Below are 26,005 nucleotides of genomic sequence, written 5' to 3' on the forward strand. Positions count from 1 at the left end.
ATCTCTGTTTGCCTTGTATATACACATAATTTAAAGCACACCTTTACGGTAATGCGGAGGGATGTAAGCCACAATTAAATAAGGCCTCAAAAATATCAGTAAATAAAATTATAATCATATAAGCAAGCAATTTATTAAATGTGGCATTAGTAAGATTAATTTGACTACGTGGTTCTGAATGTTCTCCTGTTCTGGGTTAGACTCTAGCGCCACCATGTAATGTTGGATGGAAAAGCCTTCCGTTGTTGACATCTTTCATAAATTTTGAAATAAAAAGTTTCTCCGCTGGTAGATAATCGCGTCGCTGCTATCAAACTACAAAAATGGCGGAACGGGGTGGAATGGAACTCTCTGCGACCTAAATGGGGCGGGGCGTAAAATGTCTCATTCACTTTTAAAGAGACCGCAGCAAACCGAGTTTCTCTGAAACGCGCCTCAGACCGGGGGTGGGGGTAAATGAGGGGTGTTTGTGGAGCTACAATAACGAGGAACCAAAGCATTGCAGTTATGCTTCATATTGACTATAAGTATTATGAAGGAATGATTTAAAAGCATAATATGTCCACTAAGAATAGTTAAATCTAAATTTATTACCCAATTCAGTCGTTCAACTTTTTTTTTCAGGTAAGTGACACATCTCGTATGTAAAAGACGATCTATGTTGGTAGGCGTCCTCTCGGTGCTGTCACAGCCGCTGTTTTTCCTCTCTAAAGTCGGGGCTTGTGAGGAAAGGAGCAACCATGGCACCTGGGAAAAAGAACAGAGTGTTTGTTATCGGTGTGGGCATGACGAAGGTAATATTTTTATTCTTTACTCATCTGCTTCGACTTGCAGCGTAGTACTTCCGACCAGGCGCTGAGTTAGAACGTTAGCATTGGAGGCTAATTCCAGACTTGCAGGACTTGCTACTGAAAGTTTCCCTGCTGTTATCAAACTCGTCTATTCATGGGACAACAGCCTTAGACATTTACAAACACCATTACCCTGAATGAAACATAATTGTTATTAATATTATTAAGGTTCATAAATGGTCACTACCCAAGTAAGGAAGCTAAATTCGGGTTTCAATATGACAGTGTTGAGGACTGATAGAGCTGTGTTTTCTGCTGCAGCACCAGTGGGTCATAGTTTAAAGTCCAGAGAGTTTTCAAAGTAGGACAGAGGCCGTCTCTCTGAGAGGGTTGGTTAGCCCCCTTTTTGCAACTAGCTTTCAGCGACCTACGTTAGACCTTATAAGAATAAAAATAAAAATAAAAAATAAAATAGGTCTGTTAACATATTCATATAACAGAAACAAAATGCTTTGAATTTTGCTGACTTTCTTTGTTTGTGGCCTGAATAGATGACAAAATATGTAGAAGCATGTATTAAATATATAATGAATACAAAGTTAACCACTTTGAAATTCTTCTTATGTTTTAATCAGGTGTAACGTTTTGTACGTAGATCTGTATGTTATACTGATGAGTTTTCTGTAGAGAAAACAAACAAAAAAAGACTTGCAAAAAACTAACAATTTGGAGGAGAACGTAGTAAAGTACCAAGTTATAATTTCTAATGTTCAGAACCGTTGATCGGTGTGGGTTGTCTGTGTTTTTCTGAAGTTTGACAAGCCTGGAGCCAGAGGGGACTACGACTACCCTGACATGGCCAAAGAAGCAGGTGATCATTGATGCAACAAGAATGGAGCTCGATTTCATTTAGAAGACATGTGCACAGCCATAAATAATGAAATTTCTTCTAACGATTGGCCACTCCAGAACCTTGACTTTGTTCGGAGGGTTTTTTATGTCATGTGACATACAAACCATGTTTGATCCGTGTTTGTCTGTGTTGTAGGTGAAAAAGCTCTAAAAGATGCAAAGATCCCGTATTCGGCCATTGAACAGGCCTGTGTAGGATATGTTTACGGTAAGACTCTCAGTGGAATATGTTTTTTTTATTTTTTTTTTATATATATTGGTTTATATAAAAATTCCTGTATTCTAGATTTCAGTAGACCTGAATGCTAACGTCTGTTTCTTTGCTGCAGGGGACTCCACGTGTGGCCAGAGAGCGATTTACCACAGCCTGGGTCTGACGGGAATCCCCATCATCAACGTGAACAACAACTGCTCCACTGGCTCCACCGCTCTCTTCATGGCTCGTCAGCTGATCCAGGGAGGTGAGTCCCAGAGAAAAGCGCCAGACTTTGCGGTGCGTTCACGCCAGCCCTGTTCACTCCGCTTTGGTCCAACTCCAATTCGTTTGCTCAGAAATCCGGTTCATTTTGGGGGATTTTTGAACACGCAATCAAACCAAAAAAGTGAACTCTGGTCCACCTGAAAACCTGGTTGAAGTGAACTCTGGCATGGTTCGGGTATGTACGTGGATCCAAGTGGACTGGAGACCGCGGCCTACGGTGCAGAGCATTCTGGGTAATCAAAACAAACTTGAGTCTAGCTCTAGAGAGATTAACGGTTTGTGGTCTTTTAAAAATGACAAGAGAAATCCTCCAACCGTGAACATATGACATCGCTTCACTTTTGTTTACATTTTGTGAAGATAAAAGAGGTTTTCGTGTCGTTTCCTGTAGCGTTTCTTGGCGCAGCGCCACCACAGGCGAGGGGTGGGAACAGGTTTTCTGTGGGTTTGGCTCATTTGACATGGTGCAGTGTGAAAGTGAAGCGCACCCACTGAAAATGTAACAAATGTTGAAATTCCAATCCCCAATACAACCAAGTCTACCAGACTGTCAAATGCGAAAACAGCCCTTTTTTTCTCCAAGGAAACCAGACAAGATGGCGCACCTTTTGGATAAACAGAACTTATGGCTGATTACTTGAGTCTAACAATGTCAGTTTAGAAAAAAACCCATCAAATGGCAACAACCTTTGCGGTAGACTCCAACCCTCTGTTCTAACTGAATCTGCGTCTTGTTAACATCTTGCAGGTCTTGCCGACTGCGTGCTTGCTCTTGGTTTTGAGAAGATGGAGAGAGGCTCCTTGACCTCAAAGGTATGACTCTTGCCTGACTATGTCCTTTCTTCCTTCTTTGTGAATATTTTCATCTTATGATGTGAAATAACAGCAACAGAATTGAGGACTTTTTAAAATTCTGAAATTTCTCCATGAAAGTGGTCAAAACCCCGATCGTTCTCATCTTTTTTTTCTCTTTGTAAGTTATCTATGTTATGTAGCTGCAAACTGATTTTAAGTCTTTTTCTTTCTTTCTTGTTTTCAGTACATGGATCGGACCAATCCAATGGACAAGCACATGGAGGTGATGATCAACCGCTACGGGATGGCGGCGGCACCCGGAGCGCCGCAGATGTTTGGCAACGCTGGCAGGGAGCACATGGAGAAATACGGTACTTTTTAAAAATGGTATTAGCTTAAATTTGTGGACAGAGTAAAACATAATAGATATGAGCAGCAATAGTTGCTTCTGTAAGGTTATTGCTGAGATTATTTCACGCTTTAGTGTTGCATTAAAGCACAACGGTGTGCTCCAGAGCGACACCTGCTGTCAGAGAGTTAAATCAACATGGCAGCTCCTTAGCGGATTAGCGAAAGTTTGCAGACCGCTATCTGTTATCTTACATGTAAGATCACATTCAAGTGATTACTTTTTATCACATTATTGTCATATGTTTGTTACTTACTATATAAATGCTGACATGACAAAACTTTTTATTTCTTCTTTAATATTAGACCTTTTGTTTGCTTTTGTTTTTCTTTACTTTTTTAGGAACAAAACCAGAACACTTTGCCAAGATTGCTTGGAAAAACCACAAGCATTCCACAAATAACCCGTAAGATGGAGGGGAAGTAGCAGTTTGTGTCCTTGGACTTTACCTTTGTGTGTTACACCATGAGGTGAACTGTGTGTGTGTTTTTTGTGTTTTTTGTTTTTTTACAGGTATTCCCAGTTCCAGGATGAGTACAGCTTGGAGCAGGTGATGAACTCCAGGAAGGTGTTTGACTTTCTCACCCTGCTGCAGTGCTGGTAGGAATATCATTTATACTTTTTCTAATAATTGCGTGTTTTTGTATTTTCTGTTATGCTGGATTGTAAATTAGTGTAGTTGTCATTTTAACCTTTATTTGTTCAGGGACAACAGATGGAAAAATAGCTTTTTGGCTACTTCTGGTGCATTTACAGAAATATTAATGTGCATTATCCCTCCCAAAACTAGATTAACCACAGTGTTGTTTTTCTCCTTACAGCCCAACTTCAGACGGTGCTGGAGCTGCGGTGTTGGCCAGCGAGGCCTTCGTTAGGAAGCACCGCCTTGAAAACCAGGCGGTGGAGATCGTGGCTCAGGAGATGGTGACAGACTTTCCCTCCACGTTCAGCGAAAACAGCTGCATTAAGATGGTACGCCGCGTGAAACGAACCCGTTCTGATGATTTAACGGACAGCTTTGAGAGCCGCGGGCGTTTTCCCCGTGCCGTGCAGGTGGGGTACGACATGTCTCGGCTGGCGGCTAAGAAGTGCTTCGAGGCCGCGGGTCTGAAGCCGGGCGACGTCGACGTGGTCGAGCTGCACGACTGCTTCTCCGCCAACGAGCTCATCACATACGAGGCTCTGGGCTTGTGTGAAGAAGGTAAAGCGGTGCTGTCGAGCTTATTGTATGTTTTCCTGTACACATCGTCTATAGTTTTACTTCACTCCTGAAAGCAGGGCAGCGCACAGTAGCTAGCTTCACAGCCAGACAGGAAGTATCTGGTGTTATTAGTTTTTTCAAAATAAAGTAATTTTAAACACTTCATAATGTTTAAGTTAATTTATAATTGGTGTAAGTGCGCAAATATGGACAATTTAAACATATTTGATAATCGTCTGCTTAAAAAAATGTGTGATTTTTAAAGAATCCCATTCCATTTCTGTTTTTAGATTTTAAAATGAAGAAAAACATAAAAACTGCAGAAAGAAAATGTTTCCTTCTGTGGGATGTTGAGATGTATAGAAAAAAAGGTATAGTTTCTAACTTAATAAAAAATAGATCTAAAACGATACCACTGGTGTTTTAATGTGATCCAGTCATTGAATATCAATTTATTACATGAAAAAAAAACTGCTTATAAATTTAATAACAGCATTTGTTACCAAATTTCTATTCTGTTCCATGTTTCTGTTGGAGAAAAACACCCCACAGCATGATGCTTCCACCTCTATGCTGATATTCAGTTCTCCAGCACACACAGTTCAGTTTACTTTCATTTTCTCCTCCATGTTTGCTGACCCAGACATAGTTTGTTCCTGGCTTTAAAATGGTTTTCATCCATAAAGATCCCATTTGGGGGATGCGTCACCAGCTGTTGTCCCGTTTGTGTTTTCCAGGTAAAGCAGGAGAACTGGTTGACAGAGGGGACAACACATACGGAGGGAAGTTTGTGATCAACCCCAGCGGCGGTCTAATCTCTAAAGGACATCCTCTCGGTGCAACAGGTGTGCAGACAGCATCGTTGTTGAGCCTCCCTTTTACTTTGCTTATTGGTTTAAGAAATGTAACTCCTTTTTTTTGTGTGTGTGTTAGTTTCATGATTTTCTTTTCTGGAAATGTAAATTCTGGCTCTCTGAAAAGTTCCCACTGTGGCCACTAGAGGGCATCTGTCTCCCATTGGTGGACAGTCAGACTGGAAGTGGGTTAAAGTGATGCTCAGCCTGCATGAGAGATCCCGGCCCGCCTCTTCTCTTCTGTAATCTGTTCACATTTTAAATCACTGACAACAAGCAGACTGGGCCACCGGTTCAGCCTGCTTCTGCAGCACCAGGCCGGCCGCGAAACGCTCCAATCCACTGGAGCGGGATGTGGAGAGGAGCCCGTCTCTGTCTGTCTGCTTTTTATACTTTTATATCCAATTTATTTTCTCACTGCCTGTCCTTCTTTAATCACACGATTTCCCAGATCGAATCCTCGGTGCTTCCCTCCTTCGATCGCTCACTCACCGATGGATCTTCTTTCAGATTATTCTCATGACATCCAGAAATTCAATATTGTCATAAATTGAAAACATTTTTTAAAATTTTTATTTTAAAATGAAACTGTGGTCTTATTAGCAGGGAGTAACAACGTTTCCTTTGTTTAATCGAATCAGAAGTCTCACAGGAGAGTTTTGGACAGCTTGGAAAAGATCTTCAGTCCTAATTGTCTAATCAACAACAAACAAAGTTACAGATAATATAATTATGGCTATAATAATCGTTACATCACAATATGTTTGCAGCAGTAGGAATACAGTAACCAGTGATAAGAGTTTACAGAACCTGGTGTCTTTATGCTACAATCACTGGAGACACTGACTGCAACCAGCTGATCTCCTTTCCACTCACTGAGACTGTTGGCACCAATCGACTGGACCTGTGTTGAATTAGGTCAGTCACTTGAAAGGGGGTGAATATTATTTAATTGTCATGATTTTGTAGAAATCATTTTTTATCTTATTTTATTTATTATTAAAGGGTTTATTTTTTGTCAAAAAATTAATGATGGTTGATTTGTAAAAGTAATAAATAGGGTAAAACATCCAACTTTGGGAAAAATCACACACAACATCTTAAGTATTTTTAATGTAGTTTTTAGTGCTAATATCTTAGTACACTTGAAATAAGACATAACTACCTTAAAATGAACTTTTCAGCAAAAACTGGATGTAGACAAGTTATAAGTGAAATAATCTGCCAGTGGAACTACAACTTTTTCATCAAGATTAAGGAATTAATTACTTAAAACAAGCTCCTGTTTCTTGCTGGAAAGTTACTTGTAAGTTAGTTTTGTCTTATTTCAAGGGCACTAATATATTTGGATTAGAAACTGGACTAAAAGTGCCTGGTGAGATTTAGTTTTTCCACCACGTGAAGTGAGTGGTTGTAATGTTTTGCTGATTATTTAATACCCACCATGAACTATTCATCCGCCAACTCTTTACGTCTTCCCAGAGGAGCCATCTGTAGATCTCCTAATTAGCATTCCAGCTAATAAATTCCCTTGCAGAGTATTAAATCAGTGCTGTTGAATGGCAAAACGCATTTGAAGGCTAATTAATGTGGTATGAAATGCTTAGCTGTAATTCCAGGGCAGCAGAGGAGCAGCCGCCGGTGAGATCATGGACTGAGTTGTCAGATTAGCAGTCGTCATGGCGCCTCTCTCAGTCCGATAGCTTTAGTTTTTCCAGTCGTACGTCCCGATTTCTGTAATTGAACAACTAAATGCTGTAATTGCTCTTCCTTTTGAGCATTCTCCAGTGGCAACATGCTGTCTGTTTGCATCCAGGTAGCTGCGTCGGTGGTTTGCTTCTATATTTATCAACTTTATTACAGTTTTTTTTTTAGCACCAAAGCCAGAATTATAATTGGACACTCGAATCAGACTGTTCAATTGTCAATGTTTAAAAGAAATGTAAATAAGCAGCAGCAGCAGCAATAATAAGAGAATTCTGCTAGCAAGATTGGGAAAACGGCATCTGTCTCTTTAAATGAGCTTTGGATTTATTAACTTGGTCTTTATTGGAGAGTTTCCCTTTTGCTCCTTAAAGAACCTGTGCAACAAACCTTGCTATAGAAATTGATTTGATTTTTTTTTTTAAAGGGGCAGTGTTACGTAAAATCGCCGTTTCTTTTGCTTTTGCTTTATATCATGTTAGAATGTTATTCCCTCATCAGAAACATTCTTCCAGGCATGTTTAAGAAATCATTGAATTTCCCCACAAAGCCCCACCCATTTCTACAAAGCTCCTCCTCAGAGGTGCAGTCTTCAGCTTAAATACCCGTCTCTTGCAACTCCCTCACTCGGCTCCTTCAGACTAGCCAGCAGCAATTTGCAAACACCTGGTGGAGGAGCAGGAGCTTCTTAAAGAGACAGTGGTCCAATTTTAAGCCGTCAAAATAAAAAGTCAATATATTTTTTAAAGATATAGATTGATTTATTGTTAGCATAGCACTTTTTTGCCTTTTTTTTTTATCATTTCTGTTCTGATTTCAGGCTTTAGCAGCAACTTCAGATCAAGCTCAATTCTGCAGCATCTTTTTTCCTGTCATTATCCTCCCAGAAACAAATTTTCTCCCTCTAAAACAGCCTGAAAAACAAAAATTAATTCACAAATAATGATGTCAGTATTTGCACATTTAATGTAAAATATACGTATTTTACCTTTTTACTTCAGTTTGTCCAAATTTGAGTGAAGATTTCCATTTTTTTTCGTTTTTCCTTTTTTAGTATTGTTATTATGGGAACAATAAATAAAAAGGTCAACACAGGGACACAAAGAGCAGAACGTCATATGCAGCAATTTTATAACAACTCAAGGTGACATAGTTACGTGATGATTGTGCTATAAAATGCCATGAAAATACATAACCTCACCTCTTTAGCAACTGAACATGTCTCTGTATTTCTGTTGCTAGATTTATGCTTTCACAAAGTAGCACATCTCACTTTAGCAAAAGTGAGATGGTATGAGCAGAGTCACAGTGGCTGCTGTGTGAAATCCAACAAGTGAGAGAGAGCAGAGGCTTTAAGGTCATCTTCATACAGTACAGTTTTTTGTCTTTTCAGAGTTGTTCCTTTGAGGGTTTCCTGCCGTTCAAAGGAGAATCTTTTTCTGTATTTAAACATGTAAATTCATAAAAGGAAGCCTTGCAGACGTGCCTCCGTTTCCTTCACTGCATCTTGTCCGTATGCTGATGACGACGATAATTTTTCCGCATGTAAAGTCTGCTTCCCACATCATCAGCCTCTCTTTGGGTGTGTGTGTGTTCCTCCTAGGGCTGGCTCAGTGTGCCGAGCTGTGCTGGCAGCTGCGGGGTCAGGCTGGGAGGAGGCAGGTCCCTGGAGCCAACGTGGCCCTGCAGCACAACATCGGCCTGGGGGGAGCCGTGGTCGTCACAATCTACAAGATGGGGTTCCCCCCGGAGTCCAGGTGACCCGTCAGAACCACTGGGTGACATTACTCTAGCGCACTGCCGCAGTATTTGTATCCATTTAACTCCTCCTGCGTCTTTTCAGATACCAACTGTGTGACGTTTGAGGTGTTTAATATGATAGAGAAATGTAACGTAGGGAAGAGCAAAATTCTGATCGGAAACAGAAAGCACTTCATTGATCACCAAAGTGAAATTGCTCATCTGTTGAGAAACTACTCTCATCCACAGTGTTAAATATTAGTAAATAGAAATAAAACCATTAATGATATAAAAATTTAACATGAGTTTGAAATTACAAGTAATTTAAATAGGACCCACATATGAAATAAGTAAATAAAATGAAAAACGTAAAATAAAATAAAAGCTAGAGTTGTTTTGCAAAGATTGTCTATCTACAGATTAAGGGTTTAGTCTGTAGATATGCAAATTTAGTACAAACCAACAGACCCATCAGTAATTCAGGTTGTCTGTACATCCTGAAAAAGTCTTAAATTCATGTATCTAAAAATAAGGCCTTAAAATGTGTTAAATTAATTTAAAAAATAAAAATAATATTGGCCTTAAATACATTAATCACAAGTCTTAAATTTTGTCATCACAATATACCCTTGCTAGCTAGGTATATTGGCTAGCTAGCTAATAATGCTAGCTAGCTAGTATTACTTCTGCTGCTGGTAGTTAGTTAGCAGTAGCATCACTTCTGTTGCCAACCCATACATGCCTGTCTCCCCTCTGTGCAAAAAAAAAAAACAAAACAAAAAAACCCTGTAAGTTTGGCACTGTGAGGGTTAAGACTGTAGAGAGCCATACGCAGTGTGAGAAACACAAAGCTGTGGCCAAGAACTACAAACGTATATATTTAGGGACTTTTTATTTAAAATTTTATTCAAGGATGCATTAAAAAGGTCTTATAAAGTTTTAAATTGAACTTGCTGAAACCTGCAGATACCCAACAAGAGGTTTCAGCTTGTAAAGAAGGGCTGGGATGCTGTTGCAAGGCATTGCATCTTAGTGCTGTCAACAGTTCGTAACCTTCGTTTGCATACAGTCGGCATTTGCGTTGTGAATTTTCTGTGTTTCTGCAGCAGCTACCAACAGAAACAACCGAGAGTACAGTCCTAAAAGTTTTTAATCTTCCCTGTTGCTCCCTGAGGCTGCGGTTTAATCCTTCACCCCTAAAGATCCAAGTTGTGTTTCTCTCTTTAATTCCAAAGTTTTCTTCACATTTTCCCTCCTACATTTGGTCCAAAATGTGGTCCGTTCAGTATATTTAGAAATCAGGTCAGGTTACTTTGCTGTTTTGTTAAAAAGCCTTGGTGATATATCGTCCTGTGTATCTCCTACAGTTGTAACCTACGTATTTGCATGCTGTGGTAGAAAATGAGATCAGGTCGTAAATAGTTGAGCTGAACGGGGAAAAGTTTTTAATTGTGCCGTGCGGTTCGGACCTGCTCCTGAGGAGCAGCAAGAGCTTCGACTCCGCTCTAATTCCACTTAAGTCACCGACCGCAATTAAGAGGTTTTCTGCTAGCGGGTGTTTGGACTGGAGGTGTGTGTTCGATCACACTAAGGGGGTGCTTGTAGCATTATAGTGGTGCTGCACTAAATCACCCAGGATGAATGTTTTTAAAAGAACAAGTTGTGATTTTCATCTTCTTACTTAGACATAAACAAACTGATATCCATAACCTCAGCGGGAATGCCTTTATTGTGTTTTTATTTAATTATTTTAAATTCTCTCAGGTATGTCATCGGTTCAGCAGCCAGCAGCTCCGGCGGTGGGGATCTGGAAGGGTTTAAAGCTTATCCCGTCTTCAAGGAGATTGAGAACCATCTGCTGCAGGTTTTTATTGGTTTTGTGAATTTTTCTACATAGAAAGTTGAAATTAAGTTATTTTGTCACAAACTTAAGTTTTGCTTTTCCCCTCTCTTGGGCTGAGTGCTTATTTCAGTTATTATTGGACCAGAACAACATATTTACATGCAGAAAGTGAGAACTCGCATTGAAAGTGCAGCTCTCCTAAAAGTTAATATCCAAATATAGGTTTGACATATCGCAGTATTCAGTACATACAGTGGCATTTAGAATATGTTCTCCATAACGATATATTCATTGTATAAATATTGATTCATACTTTGTACTTCCTTTTGTCAACAGCTGGACAAAAAGACGAATAGAAACATTGTAAATTATCCATATTGTTTGCATTATGTGTCATATTACAACTTTTACAAAGACTAGAAAACAGCAGAATGAAGATGAGAATATGAAAATGTCTAAATCAACAGGCGATGCAGAACGAAGACAAGCCGAGCAGCAACATGTCATGCAGTTCAGAGACGAGCCACCAGAACGTTAGGCTGTCAACACACACTGTGTGTGATTTATTACAGAAAGCAGTACTTTTAAACATGATTTAATATAAATACTTCAGTGGGAGAGGGAACATTGGTTAATAAGTATGAAAGCAAAATATGACTCATACAGCAAACATTTCAAACGAACGCGGCTAAAAGTAGCAGAAGGGTGGAGATCAGGATGAAAACCATCTGAGCAAATTACTTCTAACCTAATTTCTCACCGTTTGACGAAGGCAGAGATATTAAAGTTGATCATCTTTTACTAGTTTATCAGACAAACCTTGGCATCCGTTAGACCTGAACGCTTGTGATGGAGACAGAGTCTGTCAGGCCGACTTGGTGCTAAGTTAGGTCTGTTTGACGTCAGGACATGAAAAACTCTGAAGGTTTCTGCATGGATGTGGGTGGATGGTGAGCCCTACGTTCACCACGGTTACCATAGCGAACTAGAACTAATGAAATAACAAAAACGGAAATCGAGAAAACATTTCTGGCAACTGAAACAAATAAAAACGCTAATTAATGGAGGAAAACTGTTAACTAACCGGAACTATATCGTACGGTTATAAAACTAAAACATACTGAAATTAGAGATATGATAATACCTTTCCTGTTTATGAATCTATTTATTCGACTTTCGAACTGATGTGAAATTGATTTTATTTCTCCACCCAAGCAGTTTGTCATCTGTCTGCAAATTACGTCACTCTTTACTCCTCCTGGCAGCTACGCTAAGCTACCCCGCAAAATCGTGATGATAAAAATTTGGAGAAAGTTCCAGATCCAGTTGGCTGTTCAACAATAACTGAATACATTTTTTTTAAATACTTTACCTAATTGATGTAAACATAATCATGGTACAATACTTTGACCTTATTGAGTTCTGCGGCAAAAATTTAACTAAAGTACGAAAAAAGGCGAAAACTACTCCAATAACCAGCAAAAACTATAGTAAAACGAAACAATACGTCACTAGTAAGAACTAGCTAACACATTCTACAAACTAATTAAAGATAACTGAGTTAGACAAACAAAAAGTCACAACAAAATAAAACTAAACCACAACAAAAAAGCTAAAACTATTGTAACTCTGCCGTTCGCTAGGAAAAGCAGAGCTTCCAGACAATTCGATGGAGTTGGGCAGTGGTTGCTATGGAAACTCGTATTCGAATAGCCGCACTCTTGTCATTTTAGATGACTCACGAATTGCAATACATTGACTGTGTTTGCCATAATCACCCAGTCCTAATTTAAAGTTGCGGGCTATCTAAAGGTCATGAACCTTATCGTTTAGCCTTTTCAAAGCTCAACGTTTCCCCCCCAAGCAGTGCATGGTGGTTAACTGGTCTTTAAAAACTGGTGTCTAGTTTTTTTTTAATCTCTCCATATATCTTTTGTCACTCGTTTGACAAAAGAGCCCAAAGTCCTCTCTGACCCTGAGTTAGGGAAATTGGCTGTAGAGAATGATGGATAACAGATGAAAGGGGCCATGAAGCACACCGAGGCCTGACCTTCATCCTTCTGTGCGTTAGAGTGAAACATGCCATCAGTAATCGTGGAGGTGAGCGCTCCCCGTGTGTGTGATGCGGTTTTCAATTTGCTTTATCATTAAAAATCATTTGTCTTTGATACCGCTAATTGCAAACCAACTGCCTGCTGAAGACGCCTAATTGGTGTGTAATTTAATCTCGGTAGTTTCATCGGTGGTGCTCTGTGAAAGTCTCAGGGGTTTATTGGAGAACATCAGTGAACAAACGGCATCTTGAAGACCCAGGAACACAGCGGACAGGTCAGGGAGGCAGCTGTCGAGAGGCTCAAAGGGGAAGTAATATGCTAGCAACATTCTTATAGCACAATGAAGTAACTTACCTTCAGTTGTTACAAAAATCAAATATGACTGAAAAGAAATTTGACTTTGTAATTTAATGCCTTGAAATTGGGGCTCCGTCTCTTTAAGAAGCTCCTGCTCTTTCTGAAACTCCGCCTTCAAGAAGTCATAAGAACATGGCTCCTCTATTAAACCCTTTAACAACATTTTTACCAACGTTTCACTGAGCAGTAGCTCACATAACGTTCTCAGCAGATGCCCACTGTCACCAGGTGTTTGCTAATTGCTGCTGGCTAGTCTGAAGGAGCTGAGCGGATTAAAGCTCTGAAGCTTGGAAGGTGCCGCACAGACAAGCTGCTGCACCTTGAAGGCGGGGCTAGGTCCAACCAGGTGTTTTAAACAGTTGTATGGTTACCATGGGAGACTAAAGGATTTGTGAGACATGAAAGAATCAAGGCAACACTCCAGGTGTGTTTTTTCAGTAGGTGAGCGACAAACATTCAGCCAGAGCCACAATGGAATGGATTAGAAATCGAAGCACATTTGTTTGTTGGATGGCCCAATCAAAGTCCAGACTTCAATTATATCTAGAATTTTTAACAAAACTGTGAAAATTAATGTCCACAGACACTCGCTGTTCAAATTAAGTTCAATTCAAAAATACATTATTGACCCCAAAGGAAATTTAAACGTTTTAACTCATAATAATTAGAGATTCTTCAGAGTTATTCTAAGTAGCGATGGCTGTTTGCAGGAAAGGTCTCATGTAGCAGCCTGTTCTCCAGCTCATCTGAAGAAGCTTCTGACTGAACACTGTCGGTTAATCCAGTCTGACCGAGCTCGACCTGTTTTCCAAACAGATCATAGGACAAATGTTCTGCTCTAGATGTGCATAGCCGTGGCTGCAGCACAACGTGGTTTAATACAAACGCATTCTACAATTTTCAGATTTTTATTTAAAAGAAATACAACCATATATTTTTTTCTTCATGACTTACAATTCTGCTCTACCTTTGCTCAATCTAGCACATAAAGTTGCACTAAAACACGTTGAGGTTTCTTCTCCAAGGCACTGCGGTGGTGTATTCAGATGAACTAGTTTCCAGGCTTTGGTCCAGAGGAGAATACCTCAGTGTAGAGAAACACTCCAGTACATGTGAATGTTCCCGGCGATGAGGGAGAAGTCTTCATTGTCCTGCTGTGTGACCTCCCACTCTCCCAGCTGTCAGCAAGTCTCTCTCTCTCTAGTGTGATTGGTGCTCCGTTCGTCCTCATTGCCTTTCTGAAGAGCTTTTTCTGTTTGATTTTGGGGGGTGGGGGGGTTGAGAGAGTGTTTTCCCCCAGTGGGGCTGGAACATGTGGGTGGTTTTTGCCCTGCGAGAGGCCGATAACGTTAACCCGAAGAGGAATGCGGAATAGCTGGGAGATATCGAGAAAGGAACTCAGAGAGCTACTGATGTGAAAGAAAACAAAACCAAATCTTCTCGTAATGACTGCTTGTCTGGCTGATTCGCTCATAAAAGCTTCACACAATAAAGGATGTAAACAGACCATGTTTCCACCTAACGATAAGGCTCTCACTCTGTAATCTATCGATCTGCGTTGCGTCTTTATATGGAATCCCTTTCTGTACCTTAACAGATGCAGACGCATCGTCCTCCTCAGGAACGACGTTAGGCAAACGCAGCGCCTGCGGTTTGCTGCGAGTGTTAGCTTGACGTGTCTGACGCCTTGTTGCTGATTGGTGCATTTTCACCAGTCCGACTCTGATTTTAGGTACTGTCCATCTGTCAGCCGAAGGTCGAGAGACTCTGAGACTCCCTGTTGATTTCTTTCAGGAAGGAGAGAAACTCGTCAGGAAGGTTGGGGGAGTGTTTGCTTTCAAGGTGAAGGACGGCCCTGATGGGAGAGAGGCCACCTGGGTCGTGGATGTGAAAAATGGCAGAGGCTCTGTCACAAATGATCCAGGTATGTGTCTTAATGAACTTCTGAAAGTCTGCAGTCGAGGACAAATTGTTGTGGTTTATTGATGGGTTTTGGCAGGAAGCTTTATTTTCTTTATGTCGTCCAGTCTGGTGTGTTTTCTGATTGTAGTTTTTAGTTGAAAGGTAGGAATTAAAAAGAATATGAATATTTGCAGTTTTTCCATCATATGACACCGTCTGACAGGAAATATGGAGTCCTCCTATTGGTTGATGTTTAAGGAGTAAGACAAATATTGCATTCAACTACTTTATATTAAAATCCACATTCAAACTGTTTTCTTTTTTTCTTGCCTTACTGCAGAGACATCATTAAATATTTAAACTAAGGAAGAAAAAAACAGAGAAAAAAAAGAAAAACATTTCAGCTAGGAGGAAATGTGAAGCCATATATTAAATCAAAGACAAAATGACTATGTAGTTTACATTTTTAACCACCCAATGCGCCTTTTGTTAGCTTGAGTAAGGTCGCATTACATAAACCGCAATCTCTGTGTTTTCCCTAAAGATTGATGATCCTTTCTTTAACTCTTAAAAATTCTGGCAATATTATCAAATCTAGTCTGGAGTAATTTTGCTGTTCTCCATTCATCTGTCCCATTATCTTCTAAAGGGCTTGCTCTCTTCCGCTAAACTGCTAATGCGCTAGTAGCAGAGCTAGTTTTAAAAATGTTTAGCACAATTCGCTTTCCCTAAACGCTTTTTTCCCAGATAAATTCAAAGCACTAATTTATTTGTCTGCTTTGAAAACTTTCAGTTGATTAGTTCAACACATGTTAAAGTTTTGATTATCGACTGTTAAGAATTAAGTGTGTTAGACTTTTATATTCATGCTCTTATTTTGAAATCGGTGAAGTCCGTCGTTCCTCTCCTCGTTCTCTCTGTTGTTCTAGTCTACCAAGGGTAGATACAATTTGAATTAAATGTAGCGCTTTAGGAGCAGCTTTTACTAATTACAATGGTGGTGTAGCGCATTAGCACTAGCCGAAGCTAATGTTTATGATTGCACAGCTAACTTTTTAGATAGCGGTGCCCACCACTGTTATAAATAACCTTTTAGCCTAGTCTTTTTTCTTCCTCAGTAAGAACTTCCACACCCAAGAGAGTTTGTACTTGGTAGCCCCTTGATATGGAATATCAGCTGTCTGAAAAAGATTGTTTTTTTTGTTTTGTTTGTTTTTTAAGTTACCAGCTGTGCGGTCGGTGATCAAAACTTCTTCAGTAAAATGCAATATTATGAGAAAACTGTGAAAATTGGAAGTGATGGGAGAGAGGCATTGATTTCACTCAGTAAACCACACAAAGGCTTTCAGCAGTGACTGACTTTCATCGAAAAGGAACCAATGCTTTAACAAATGCTGAGGCTTTAGCAGAGTGACAGAGTGTTAAAGTTCCAGATTGTGTGAAAATGGCTCGCCGCCAACAGCGGCTGAGATTTCTGCCTCAACGAGACGAACAAATCACATGCCTGCAAATTGCTTTTACAGACATGTGATCCTTTAAGCACAATGGCTCCTTATAGAACAAGCTTATTTAAATTAATATTTATTCCTTCAGTCTCCTTTTTGCTTTCCTCCTTCCTTTGCTTTTCTTCCCTTCGTGGTTTTTTTGTTTTTCCCAGGAAACTCATAAAAACCTAGGCTAAAGTAAAAACAGCCCTAGCGGTAGAACCATGATGACTTGGTCAACACAGACTACAGCCAGATATTTCTTTTGTCTGTTCAAAAATTAAAATATGTAAAATATGTATTAGTTCTCTGGGTTTGCTTCCTCAAACCTAATTCAAAAATAAATAGCCTGTTTTGTTGAGGTAAATTGAACTCCAAATTGGACTGAAATTACTTCAGACTAAAAGATTTTCTTCTCTATGAGACTTGACTGCATGTTCTTATTGATATCTCTCTTCATTGCAGCGATATCAGGAGAGTAGAGCTAGCAACAGAGTTTCAAGGACATGTTTTAAAGGCGGCTCTCTGTGGTTTCGCGCCGTGGCTGGAGTTCAAAAGAACCAGTGAAGTAGCTGAAACACGGAGCCGAGTGTTCAACACAACACCAAGAGTGTTCATTTGACGGATTGTAAGGACAGGGATTTTTTCCCGTATTGTGCATGAAACAAGAAATCGCATGAAGAAAAGGCAGGAACTCAGTCGCAGTTCAAGAGTGGAATCTGCTTAAAACTTCTCTTGCCATCCACTTGTTGAAGGAGCCGTTCATCTAAAACCGTATGTTTGGTTGCATAAGCTGAATTGCGTCGTGGACACACTCGCTTTAGAACACACCGCTTCCTAAGTGGCCACCAAAAAACTGCTCCATTAGATGGACTCCCCAGTGATACTTCCTGCATCTAGGCCATTATTTCTGAGCTCTGCAGTGTCCTTCAAAGTGGAGTGAAATGTTCAGAAAGCTACTAAAAGCTCATGTGGTGCGAGACGACCTTTTTAAAGGAGTTTCAAAACTCTTGAGATGATGGACTTTGTTTGGACATGTCTGTAAAAAAATAAAAAATAAAAAAAGCTCTTTATTTCTTCCGTAGCCGCACTCGCTGAGCAGGGAGGGAAGGTAAATTCACTTAGGAAAACTACAGCAAAGAGCGGCATCCATTGGTCACCAGGTCGCCATGACAGCAGCCAGTGAGCAAATCTTTGTCTATTCTCTGCTGCTGTCAAAAAAACAGAATTTCCATTAAATAAGAAGTTAAATTAATATCACATGTGAATAAGCTTGTTCATGCGCTGAGTTAGAAAAATTTAAAATCATTAAGCATTAAGCAAATTTATTTTCGTAATTTAATTTCACGCAAGTGGAAGCGCAGCTGCTGGAGCCTATCTCCATGCTAGCTAATTGTTTGGGAGCAGCCCAGAAAAAATCCAATTCACTTTCTCTAAGTAGCGCAAATTCACAACAACTGTCATCCAAAGGCACTTTACAAACACGTCAGTTGAATCCAATTACAAGTTGATCCAAGTTATCAAGTTCAGTTTTTTTTTTGTTTTTAATTAAATCGAACAAGAAAGTTTTGCATCGAGTCATTGTTCATGTCATGACTCCTGTGACATGCTAGCACCTCAGTATTTAGGGACACAGAGAATATCAGACATCAGTTGTTGGCACGCACCGCTAATCCACCTCATTTGCTTTTGCTGCTCGTCTTTAAATCTCCTTCTTGCTGTGCGGTTAGAGAATCTCAGCTTCTGAAGTCGTGCGCGTGTTTGTCTTCTTAAGGCCGTGATGTCTTCCAGATTACAAGGAGATTTTAAAGAACTTTCTAGTAGACTTTACCTTTAATATTGGATGGTAGAGTTCACCAGATGGTCCATATCGTCACCAGTAAGGGCCCATGGATGCACTTTGGCCTTTGGGGGCCGTGAGGGTTTTGCTCCTTTCAGACCCAACATTTAATATGTGGAACCATCAGGTCAGAATATAAACTGATGTTAACTGGACAACCAGGCATTCTCCACTCTTCCTTCTATATGAAAAACATAAAATAAAATCTTCCATACACGATTCCACCATATCTCACCTAGCAACACGTTGACAGCCTCTGGCATGTTGACTCGCACTATTGGCTCTCTGCAGGTTGCAGCGCTGTCATCATCAGTGACGCGGCCGCCCGCCACAGTTCTGGACTCAGAGAGGATGTATTATGCTAAATCCCTCTTGATATTATCCCCCCTTGACATGAAAAGGGACTAAGCGCCGCCTCCGCCAGGCAAACTGAGCACTTTCAGCTGCACAAGCAGAGCTGAAAGTTACGGCCACTTCTTTTCACTTCTGAATTGCAAATCGGAAAAGATTACACGCAGAGAGGAGGTAAATTCGAAGTGACACGATCATTCTCCTCTCTCTCCGCCGTGCCTCTAATCTCATTTCGCTGCTTGTTTCTCCTCCTCCTGGGTTTCAGCCTCTCCCACCTGCGAGCCCAAGCGAAAGGGACAAGACAAAAGGCCAGGAGAGTAAATGTGATAAACGGCAGGCGGCACAAGACATTCCTTCATCAATTTTATTTCCTGCCGAAGCGGACCTCCGCGCTTTCTTTAAGGAGAGCTTCAATGGTGTTAATTCTTCATTTCAAACACAGCACGATGCGGGATAAACAAGTCCCCCTCTGAGGCCTTTCATATAATAAGATGTTTAGTTAAAGAGAATGTGGGGATATCAACATGCAGGTCAGGCAGAACAGAGAATATCTGGCAATGCAGGGCGAGCCGTGAAGGACCTGTCAGGGACTCGGATCTGCTTTTAATTACTTTTATTTCTTGTGTACGTAGTTCCTCCAACTCCCCACCCGTCCTTTCCTTATTTGCATTTCATTGAACTGGGAAAAAGAAATAATAAATGTGCCACTTGGCAGGACATCACACACTTTGCACCTCTTCATTCCGCTGCTTCAGCTCGGCAGTGTGTCGGCGTTAATTTATCGGAGAGTCGGCGTCTCCTGCTCCATACACGCGCTGGCGGTCTCAGCCTGCTCGGTGCCCCGGGGCCAACATCGCTTAGATTACCATGCATCATCGTAAAACACGCTGAAAATGTATTACAATATTTTATTTGAGAAAATGTGTAAGAAACAGGAATACTATAACCAACTGTAGCAAAGCACAGAATACCAGATTTAATACCAAGGAAACAAATACTTAGTCAGGTATTTATATAAACATGTGTACTGCACTTCCATTTTATCAAGACACAAATTTCACTGCGCAACTGTCGATGCACATGTAAATTTTAAAATTCAGATTACTTACACTGTTACACTTGAACACAAATCAAAAAAACATAAAAAATATGTTTTTTTTTTATCATGTCATGACAGTGTAATATGAGGCAGATAATCTGTGGAAAGTCCCCCCCTAACAGCTGCACTTCCCCTTTGGGCTATTATAGCCATCTAAAGAAATGCAACCAGAAACATCCAATCAGAGCCAGGAGGCGGGTCTTAGCGTTGCTAAATGTGCTGATGGCGGAGAAACAACTTACTGTTACAGGAAAACTGTTTATCCACCGACAAACATTTAGCATTTACGCAAACATGATTGACAGTGCTACGATCCTCCTCCCGACTGTGATTGGCTGTTTCTAACTGAGCAGTGCATTTGTGAAAATGACAGCATTTTCACAAATGCTGTCATTTGTGAAATGACAGCAAAAAAAATGTTTAATAAAAACATTTTTTTTTTGTTTTTATTAAACAAAAATGTTGTTTCAATCTATTTTTTAAAATAAAAGATACATACTTTAAAATGGACCAAATCAGATTTAAAATGAAAACTGCATCTTTTTTTCCTTCTGTTTTGCACTTATGCTCCGTTTTGTCTTTGTGTAGTTAATAAATGAACTGAAAATGTTCCAAACTTTCAAATCAGACAGTCAGAATTCAGCTTTCTAGAAACGCGTAACATTTTGCCTTTTCCAGCCAGAGAGTTTTTCAGTTGCTCTGACCTGAAAATCAGCAGAAACACGACCTGAAACGTCACTTTGGTCTAAAATGTGCAGGATGAGTCACAAACTCTGACTTGACCTTCCCGAAATAATTAAAAAAATCCACTTGAACACGCGTGATTCCTTCCAGGGCGACTTTTCACCGCTCTGACACTCATCAAAATGCAAATCTGAGCCTTCTGTTCCGTGTGCGGCGATAAAAGGGATCGAGATGAGCTTTTCATCTCCAATATGAAATGTAATATGCCTGTTGTCAAATGCCAAGTGGTTTTTGAACTCTGCTTCATCGGTCGCGAAGCGTTTGTGCTGAAACTGCTGCAGTGAATCAGTTTTACTGTAAATATCTTCTTTTGTTATTTTTCAGGTAAAACGGCAGACTGCACGTTGTCCATTGGAGACGAGGATCTGCTGCATCTCATGACAGGAAAGCTGAACCCACAAACGGTGTGTTTACTTACGTCAGGTCCAATATATATGTGTGTACATTTATGTTTCCGCTGTGAGATGGTCACACATCTGCTCCAAGGCAACTGTGTTTGCCATCTTGCACTCAGTTTCATTGTTGATATGATGGGAAAGGGAGGAATTTTAAAAGCAATTTCCCGGTTTCCAGAAGTGAATTGAACTGAGATGACGTGACCTTTGACACTGACCTGTTGTTGTTACAGTGCTGGCTGAAAGCCTGTTAAGATCGTGTATTCGTGCCTGATTATATCCACTTTTTGTATCCAAACGTTACACACACCTGGTTAAATGCAAGTTTTTACTCTTGTCAGAACATCAGAGAATGTTGGATTACTTTCAAAACCATTTCCGCCTTTTAATATGACACAGTGGAAGACAGATGTTTTAAATACATGCTGTGTTTAAAAGACATGATGTCACATTGAATCAATTTAAATGTTTCATGTTTCAGTTCAATTAATATTATTTAGGTTTATACATTTAGTAAATGCAAGAACCATTAAAGTTTCCAATTCAATCCAGCAACACAGTTTGGAGCTAAAAATATACCAAATACTTTTTTCAAAAATTGTCATTGTCGCAAGAAAACATTTGACAAAAGGAAACATATTGTTAAAACTTAGATGCAAAAGTCTGCACACCCTTAAACTAGTATCTTGAAACACCTTTTGGTATATTTGCCCAAATATACCAAAAGGTGTATTACCTTTCAAATCTGGTAATTTTTTTTTTTCTGGTAAGGCAGTTTTGGTGACTAGAAAGCTAGTCCTATTTTTAGCTAGCCTGAACTAGACTAGCTAGACTAGAAAGCTGCCAGCTTTCTAGTTAGTCTACCTTGACTAGCTAGAAAGCTAGAGGGTTTTAGGACTGTAAATGAAGGACTAGTACTAGAAAGCTAGGATTAGGACTAGCTTAGGTGCTAGTTGTTGAGCTAGCTGGGACTAGAAAGCGAGCTAGGACTAGCTTTCTAGTCCTAATTTACAGTCCTAAAACCCTCTTGGGTTTTAACATTAAATGCTAAAATTAATTTAAAAGTTAGTTCAAGATATTATTTTAAGGTTGTGCCAACTTGTGTAGCCAGGTTTTTGTGCTTTCCCTTTTAACAGAGTTGGGATTTTTCATTCTTTTTTTTTTTTTCTAGTTGACTTGCAATGAGGCAGAAAGAATTTGGAGACTTTTAGGTCTTACAAACTAAAATCAGTATGCAGAGACCATGTGTCCTTAACCACACGGTTGAGAAAAGTAAACTCCTTATTTTGATCAGTGACAAAAGCAGCCTAAGGCAAAAGTGATGAAAAAAAAAAAAGGAATAAAAGCTCGGATTTCAATTAAAAAATAAAACTTTGCTCTGTTTCGAGTTTCATCAGCGATCTGCCGTTTCTGTGATAAGGCCCACATGTTGGAGTTATCGCTTGTAAGAAATATTAAAATGGACTTTTCATCTTTTGTCCCTTTATCTCTGGTTGCATCAGGCGTTCTTCAAAGGGAAGCTGAAGATCACTGGGAACATGGGCATGGCCATGAAGCTGCAGAACCTCCAGGTGACGCCAGTCAAAGCCCGGTTGTGAAGCCTTGGAGGAGCTCTTTGTGCAGCCCCTAACACTGAAAACTAGGCTCATGTTGAATTAATTGAATATTAAATGAAACGCTTTGATTATGCGCCCGGCTCTGTCTCAGGAGGAGGTCTGTGAAGCTGCTTCTACATGTTTTCTTTTTCTTCCTTTTAATCAGCAATCAGAGCTGTTACTCATGTTGTTGGTCCTACAGAAATTATCAAATGTCGTCACAGATTACAAAGCACAGCGTGTCGATCCTGGAGCTGGAAAGGCTAATTGAAGTTGTTCTGGACTTTAAATTTTTCATAATCATTCTAAGGATGTGAATGTAAAAGATCTAATGTTTGTAAAATAAAGTCTTTAACTCTGAATGTCTTTGGAGTCGTCTCTGAAAGTTTTAATGCTTCTAAATGGATATTTTTGCTCTTTAAAAGAGGAAGCAAAGTCAAAAGTAGGAGATAAGTACAACTTTGTGGTAATAAGATATGAATTCATCCAGAAAACCTCAGACTGAGGCTTGCATACATTCCTACCCGACATTAATCACAATAATTTAAGAGATTTTAATAATTTGAATTGAACCTTTCTTATGAGACCTTGTTGCAAAGTGCAACTTTGATTATTTTTCAAAACAACAAAGCTGATTTAAGGCGCAGAACATGGCCATGCATTTTCAGTCATGTTTAGTTTGAGGTTGCAGCTTAGCGTCGGCCCGCTTTTATTATTTTAAAAACCAGTAGTTTTTTTCTTTTTATGTGTTTGGAATCATTTTCTGCTTGAAGCTCCCGTTTGAGTCCAATTTTCAAACGCCTGACCTCAACTTTCACCCTCAGATGGAAGGAAATTGGTTTGTAATGATGCAGAGAAAAATGAGTGAGCACAGTGTGTTCCTCAAGTGAAAGCCTCTGTTGGTGACGACGGCTTTACATTTTCCGTATAAAAACAAACAAAAAAAAAAGATTATGATGTTTACACAGAATAAATATTTAGTAAAATATTGTACCAATATTTCTGATTAAACCAATTACAGATAAATGTCAGTATAGACAGGGGAAATATTAGAAATTTTGTAAGAAGTACAATGGATAGAAAAAATAAAACTAATTTGTTCAAATTCCAGTTCAGCACTAACCAGTTTAAAAGGTAGTCATTTAGACCAGACATTTTATTAGAAATGCAACAATCATTACTTGGGATACAAATGATGGGATTAACAGTTATATTTATTTGCATTCCAGCACATATTGGGATTAAGGGAAACAAAACAGCAGATAGGGAAGAGAAAAAAAGGACAAGTCAACGTAACAGTAAATACTATCAAATAAAAAAGTATAACTAAACAAAAATTGAAGGAATGGGGTTAAGATAACAAAGGAAGGTGGTATCTTAGGATTCCAAAAAGAGTATGGGGAATGAGAGAAGGAAGGAGAAACTTAATAGTTTTCAGAGTACATCAGCATAATATAGGAAATGCCAATATTATGGAGGAAATGAGACGACACATTATTTTCGTTTGTAGAAGATATGAGACAGAAAGGAGTCCAATGGAGGGATTCTGAAAAAAAAAGGAAACATTTAATTTAATTTAATACACTACATCTTTACATTGACATTTTAATTGTTTATTGTTTATTTATTTTTGAGAACAGACTGGAATAAATTAAGACCTGTTGAGCCACACTCCATATCAGTAGGTGGCGGTGATGCAACCTGCTCCTCGCCGAGCTGAATCACTTCCTGTAGCCTTTTAACTGCGTTTGACCAAATAAAATTCTTGAAGATGAAACAGAAGGTTCCAGAGTGCGCCAGGACGCCGCGGGAGCGCCAAGTCTGGAAGTCGCTGCGTTTATTTTTCGGAAACCTCATTTCTAAGGTTTTTTTTTTTTTGTTTGTTTGTTTGTGGTGAAGTTATGGGAGCAAATTTTTGGGTCTAAACTGCAAAGCAGACAAGGAACTCGCCGACCACGGCCTCTCCAAGGCGATTTGTTTGGCTGCTGGGGTCCCTGAAACATCTGAGGAGGAAAAAATGGCGTCTGCAACCAGCAGCAGATCTAAGATGGACACTGAGGCGATCCCTACAGGCAAGCTGAGGATCCGCCCGACTGTCAAAGGTAGGTTAATTCAAACAACTGTTCCAATGGTGGATCCAGAAGATAACTCAAAGTATGAGCTGCTGCTGGTTTTGGTTGTTAATGTGCTGGTTTGTTTTGATTCTTGCTGAGGAGCTTCTGCTGTGCTAAATCTTTCTGTCTTGATGGGTTTTGGGGGTGGGGGGTCTGGGGGGAAGGTTACACCATCACGTGACCTGCGAAGGTTTTGCTGCAACTAGCATGTTGGAGTCTGAAGTTCATGGTTGATAAATCATGTAATGTTAAAAAAAGATGGCTGCCAAGGCTTTGGCGAATACAGTTAAAAGACTACAGGAAGTGATTCAGCTTAAATGTCACTATAATAAACCTTGATAACATACCTACATGTTAAAAGTGATGATTAATTGTGACTTAATTAAGTCACAATTAATTAATTGTGACTTAATTATAATAATGTATGACCATTGGAATGTCATACATTCCAATAGTATGACAAATACTATTGGAAAGATATTTTTTTAGTTGAATTAAGGTCTTTCATTTAAATTTCTAAGAAAAACTCGAGTACTTTAAAAAACAGTACCTTTATTATTTTTTGTATCATATTGGTATCTGATATTTTGGCAGTATTTGCCTTTGTGACAACATCCGGTCGTGATTCGTGTGACGTGAAAAAAAGTGTTTCCATTGAGGATTTGCGAACTAAACCATCGTACCGCTAAAACTTGAAAGAAAAACAAGTCTTTTCTTTCGAAATTGCCGTTTTTCCATTAAGCGAATTTATTTTCAAAATGTCAACTTGTACGGTCAATGGAAATGCAGATGCCGTTTCTCCACAATGACTGACGCCATTGTGCTCAAGAAGCTAGCTTAAAAAAACGGTGACGCCGTGACAAAGACGGTTTCCTCCTCACCTGGTTTTCATCTGCTGTTACTTTCCAGACCAGTCTACATATTGACCTCTGACATTGAGGCGGTCGGTTTTTGTCCAGACAGCTGCTGTTCACTGCATATTTATGCATTTTCAGCCCATTTGGTTGTGTGTGAAAATCCCAGCAGGGCAGCAGATTCTGACACTCGCCGCTATGTTTGCCTAATAACTTGTCCAATTAGTCATTAACCAAGGTCTGATGGCGTTGTTTCCACAGTGCTGTGTTGATTTTAACTGAGTTTGCGTTCTTCTTCCCCTGTTCTCCGCCTCCCATTCTGCTAACCAATTATTTCCCAGTTCACCCAGTCCTCCTCCCTGTTGAACCTTCTGCCACATTCCATCTGGATTCTCTTAATTGTTGTTATTCGTGTATCTGGCTTAATTCTGACCCTTCAGCTTGTGGTCATCCGGTTTGTCCGAATGATAATGGGCGGAGGCGCCT

General features: G+C 39.7%; 1 protein-coding gene and 1 long non-coding RNA gene across 2 annotated transcripts; both read left to right on the forward strand.

Annotated features, from left to right (window-relative positions):
* Positions 1-467: 467 nt before the first annotated feature.
* On the forward strand, positions 468-22,913 carry scp2a (sterol carrier protein 2a). The gene is made up of 17 exons (XM_088014964.1): positions 468-624; positions 714-794; positions 1,605-1,662; positions 1,840-1,911; positions 2,033-2,164; positions 2,933-2,997; positions 3,224-3,350; positions 3,731-3,794; positions 3,902-3,988; positions 4,210-4,360; positions 4,442-4,589; positions 5,327-5,434; positions 8,751-8,904; positions 10,652-10,751; positions 14,936-15,065; positions 20,886-20,965; positions 22,459-22,913. Exons 2-17 carry the CDS (start codon positions 741-743, stop codon positions 22,552-22,554), a joined length of 1,626 nt encoding a protein of 541 aa, XP_087871090.1. The 5' UTR covers positions 468-624; positions 714-740; the 3' UTR covers positions 22,555-22,913.
* LOC148154825 (uncharacterized) lies at positions 8,912-10,328 on the forward strand. The gene is made up of 2 exons (XR_015765913.1): positions 8,912-9,527; positions 9,566-10,328. It is a non-coding gene; the product is annotated as an uncharacterized LOC148154825 (long non-coding RNA).
* Positions 22,914-26,005: the final 3,092 nt, after the last annotated feature.

This window comes from Poecilia mexicana, unplaced genomic scaffold (genome assembly GCF_051168715.1).
Source record: "Poecilia mexicana isolate PSO_F unplaced genomic scaffold, ASM5116871v1 scaffold_17, whole genome shotgun sequence".
In the NCBI taxonomy this organism is placed as follows: Eukaryota; Metazoa; Chordata; class Actinopteri; order Cyprinodontiformes; family Poeciliidae; genus Poecilia; species Poecilia mexicana.

What these genes read in the sequence shown, in the direction of transcription:
- scp2a (XM_088014964.1), top strand. Translation starts at nt 741, where the DNA reads ATGGCACCTGGGAAAAAGAACAGAGTGTTTGTTATCGGTGTGGGCATG. An exon ending in ACATCCTCTCGGTGCAACAG is followed by an intron (nt 5,435 to 8,750) that starts GTGTGCAGACAG and finishes TGTTCCTCCTAG; the next exon opens with GGCTGGCTCAGTGTGCCGAG. An exon ending in GGGTTCCCCCCGGAGTCCAG is followed by an intron (nt 8,905 to 10,651) that starts GTGACCCGTCAG and finishes AAATTCTCTCAG; the next exon opens with GTATGTCATCGGTTCAGCAG.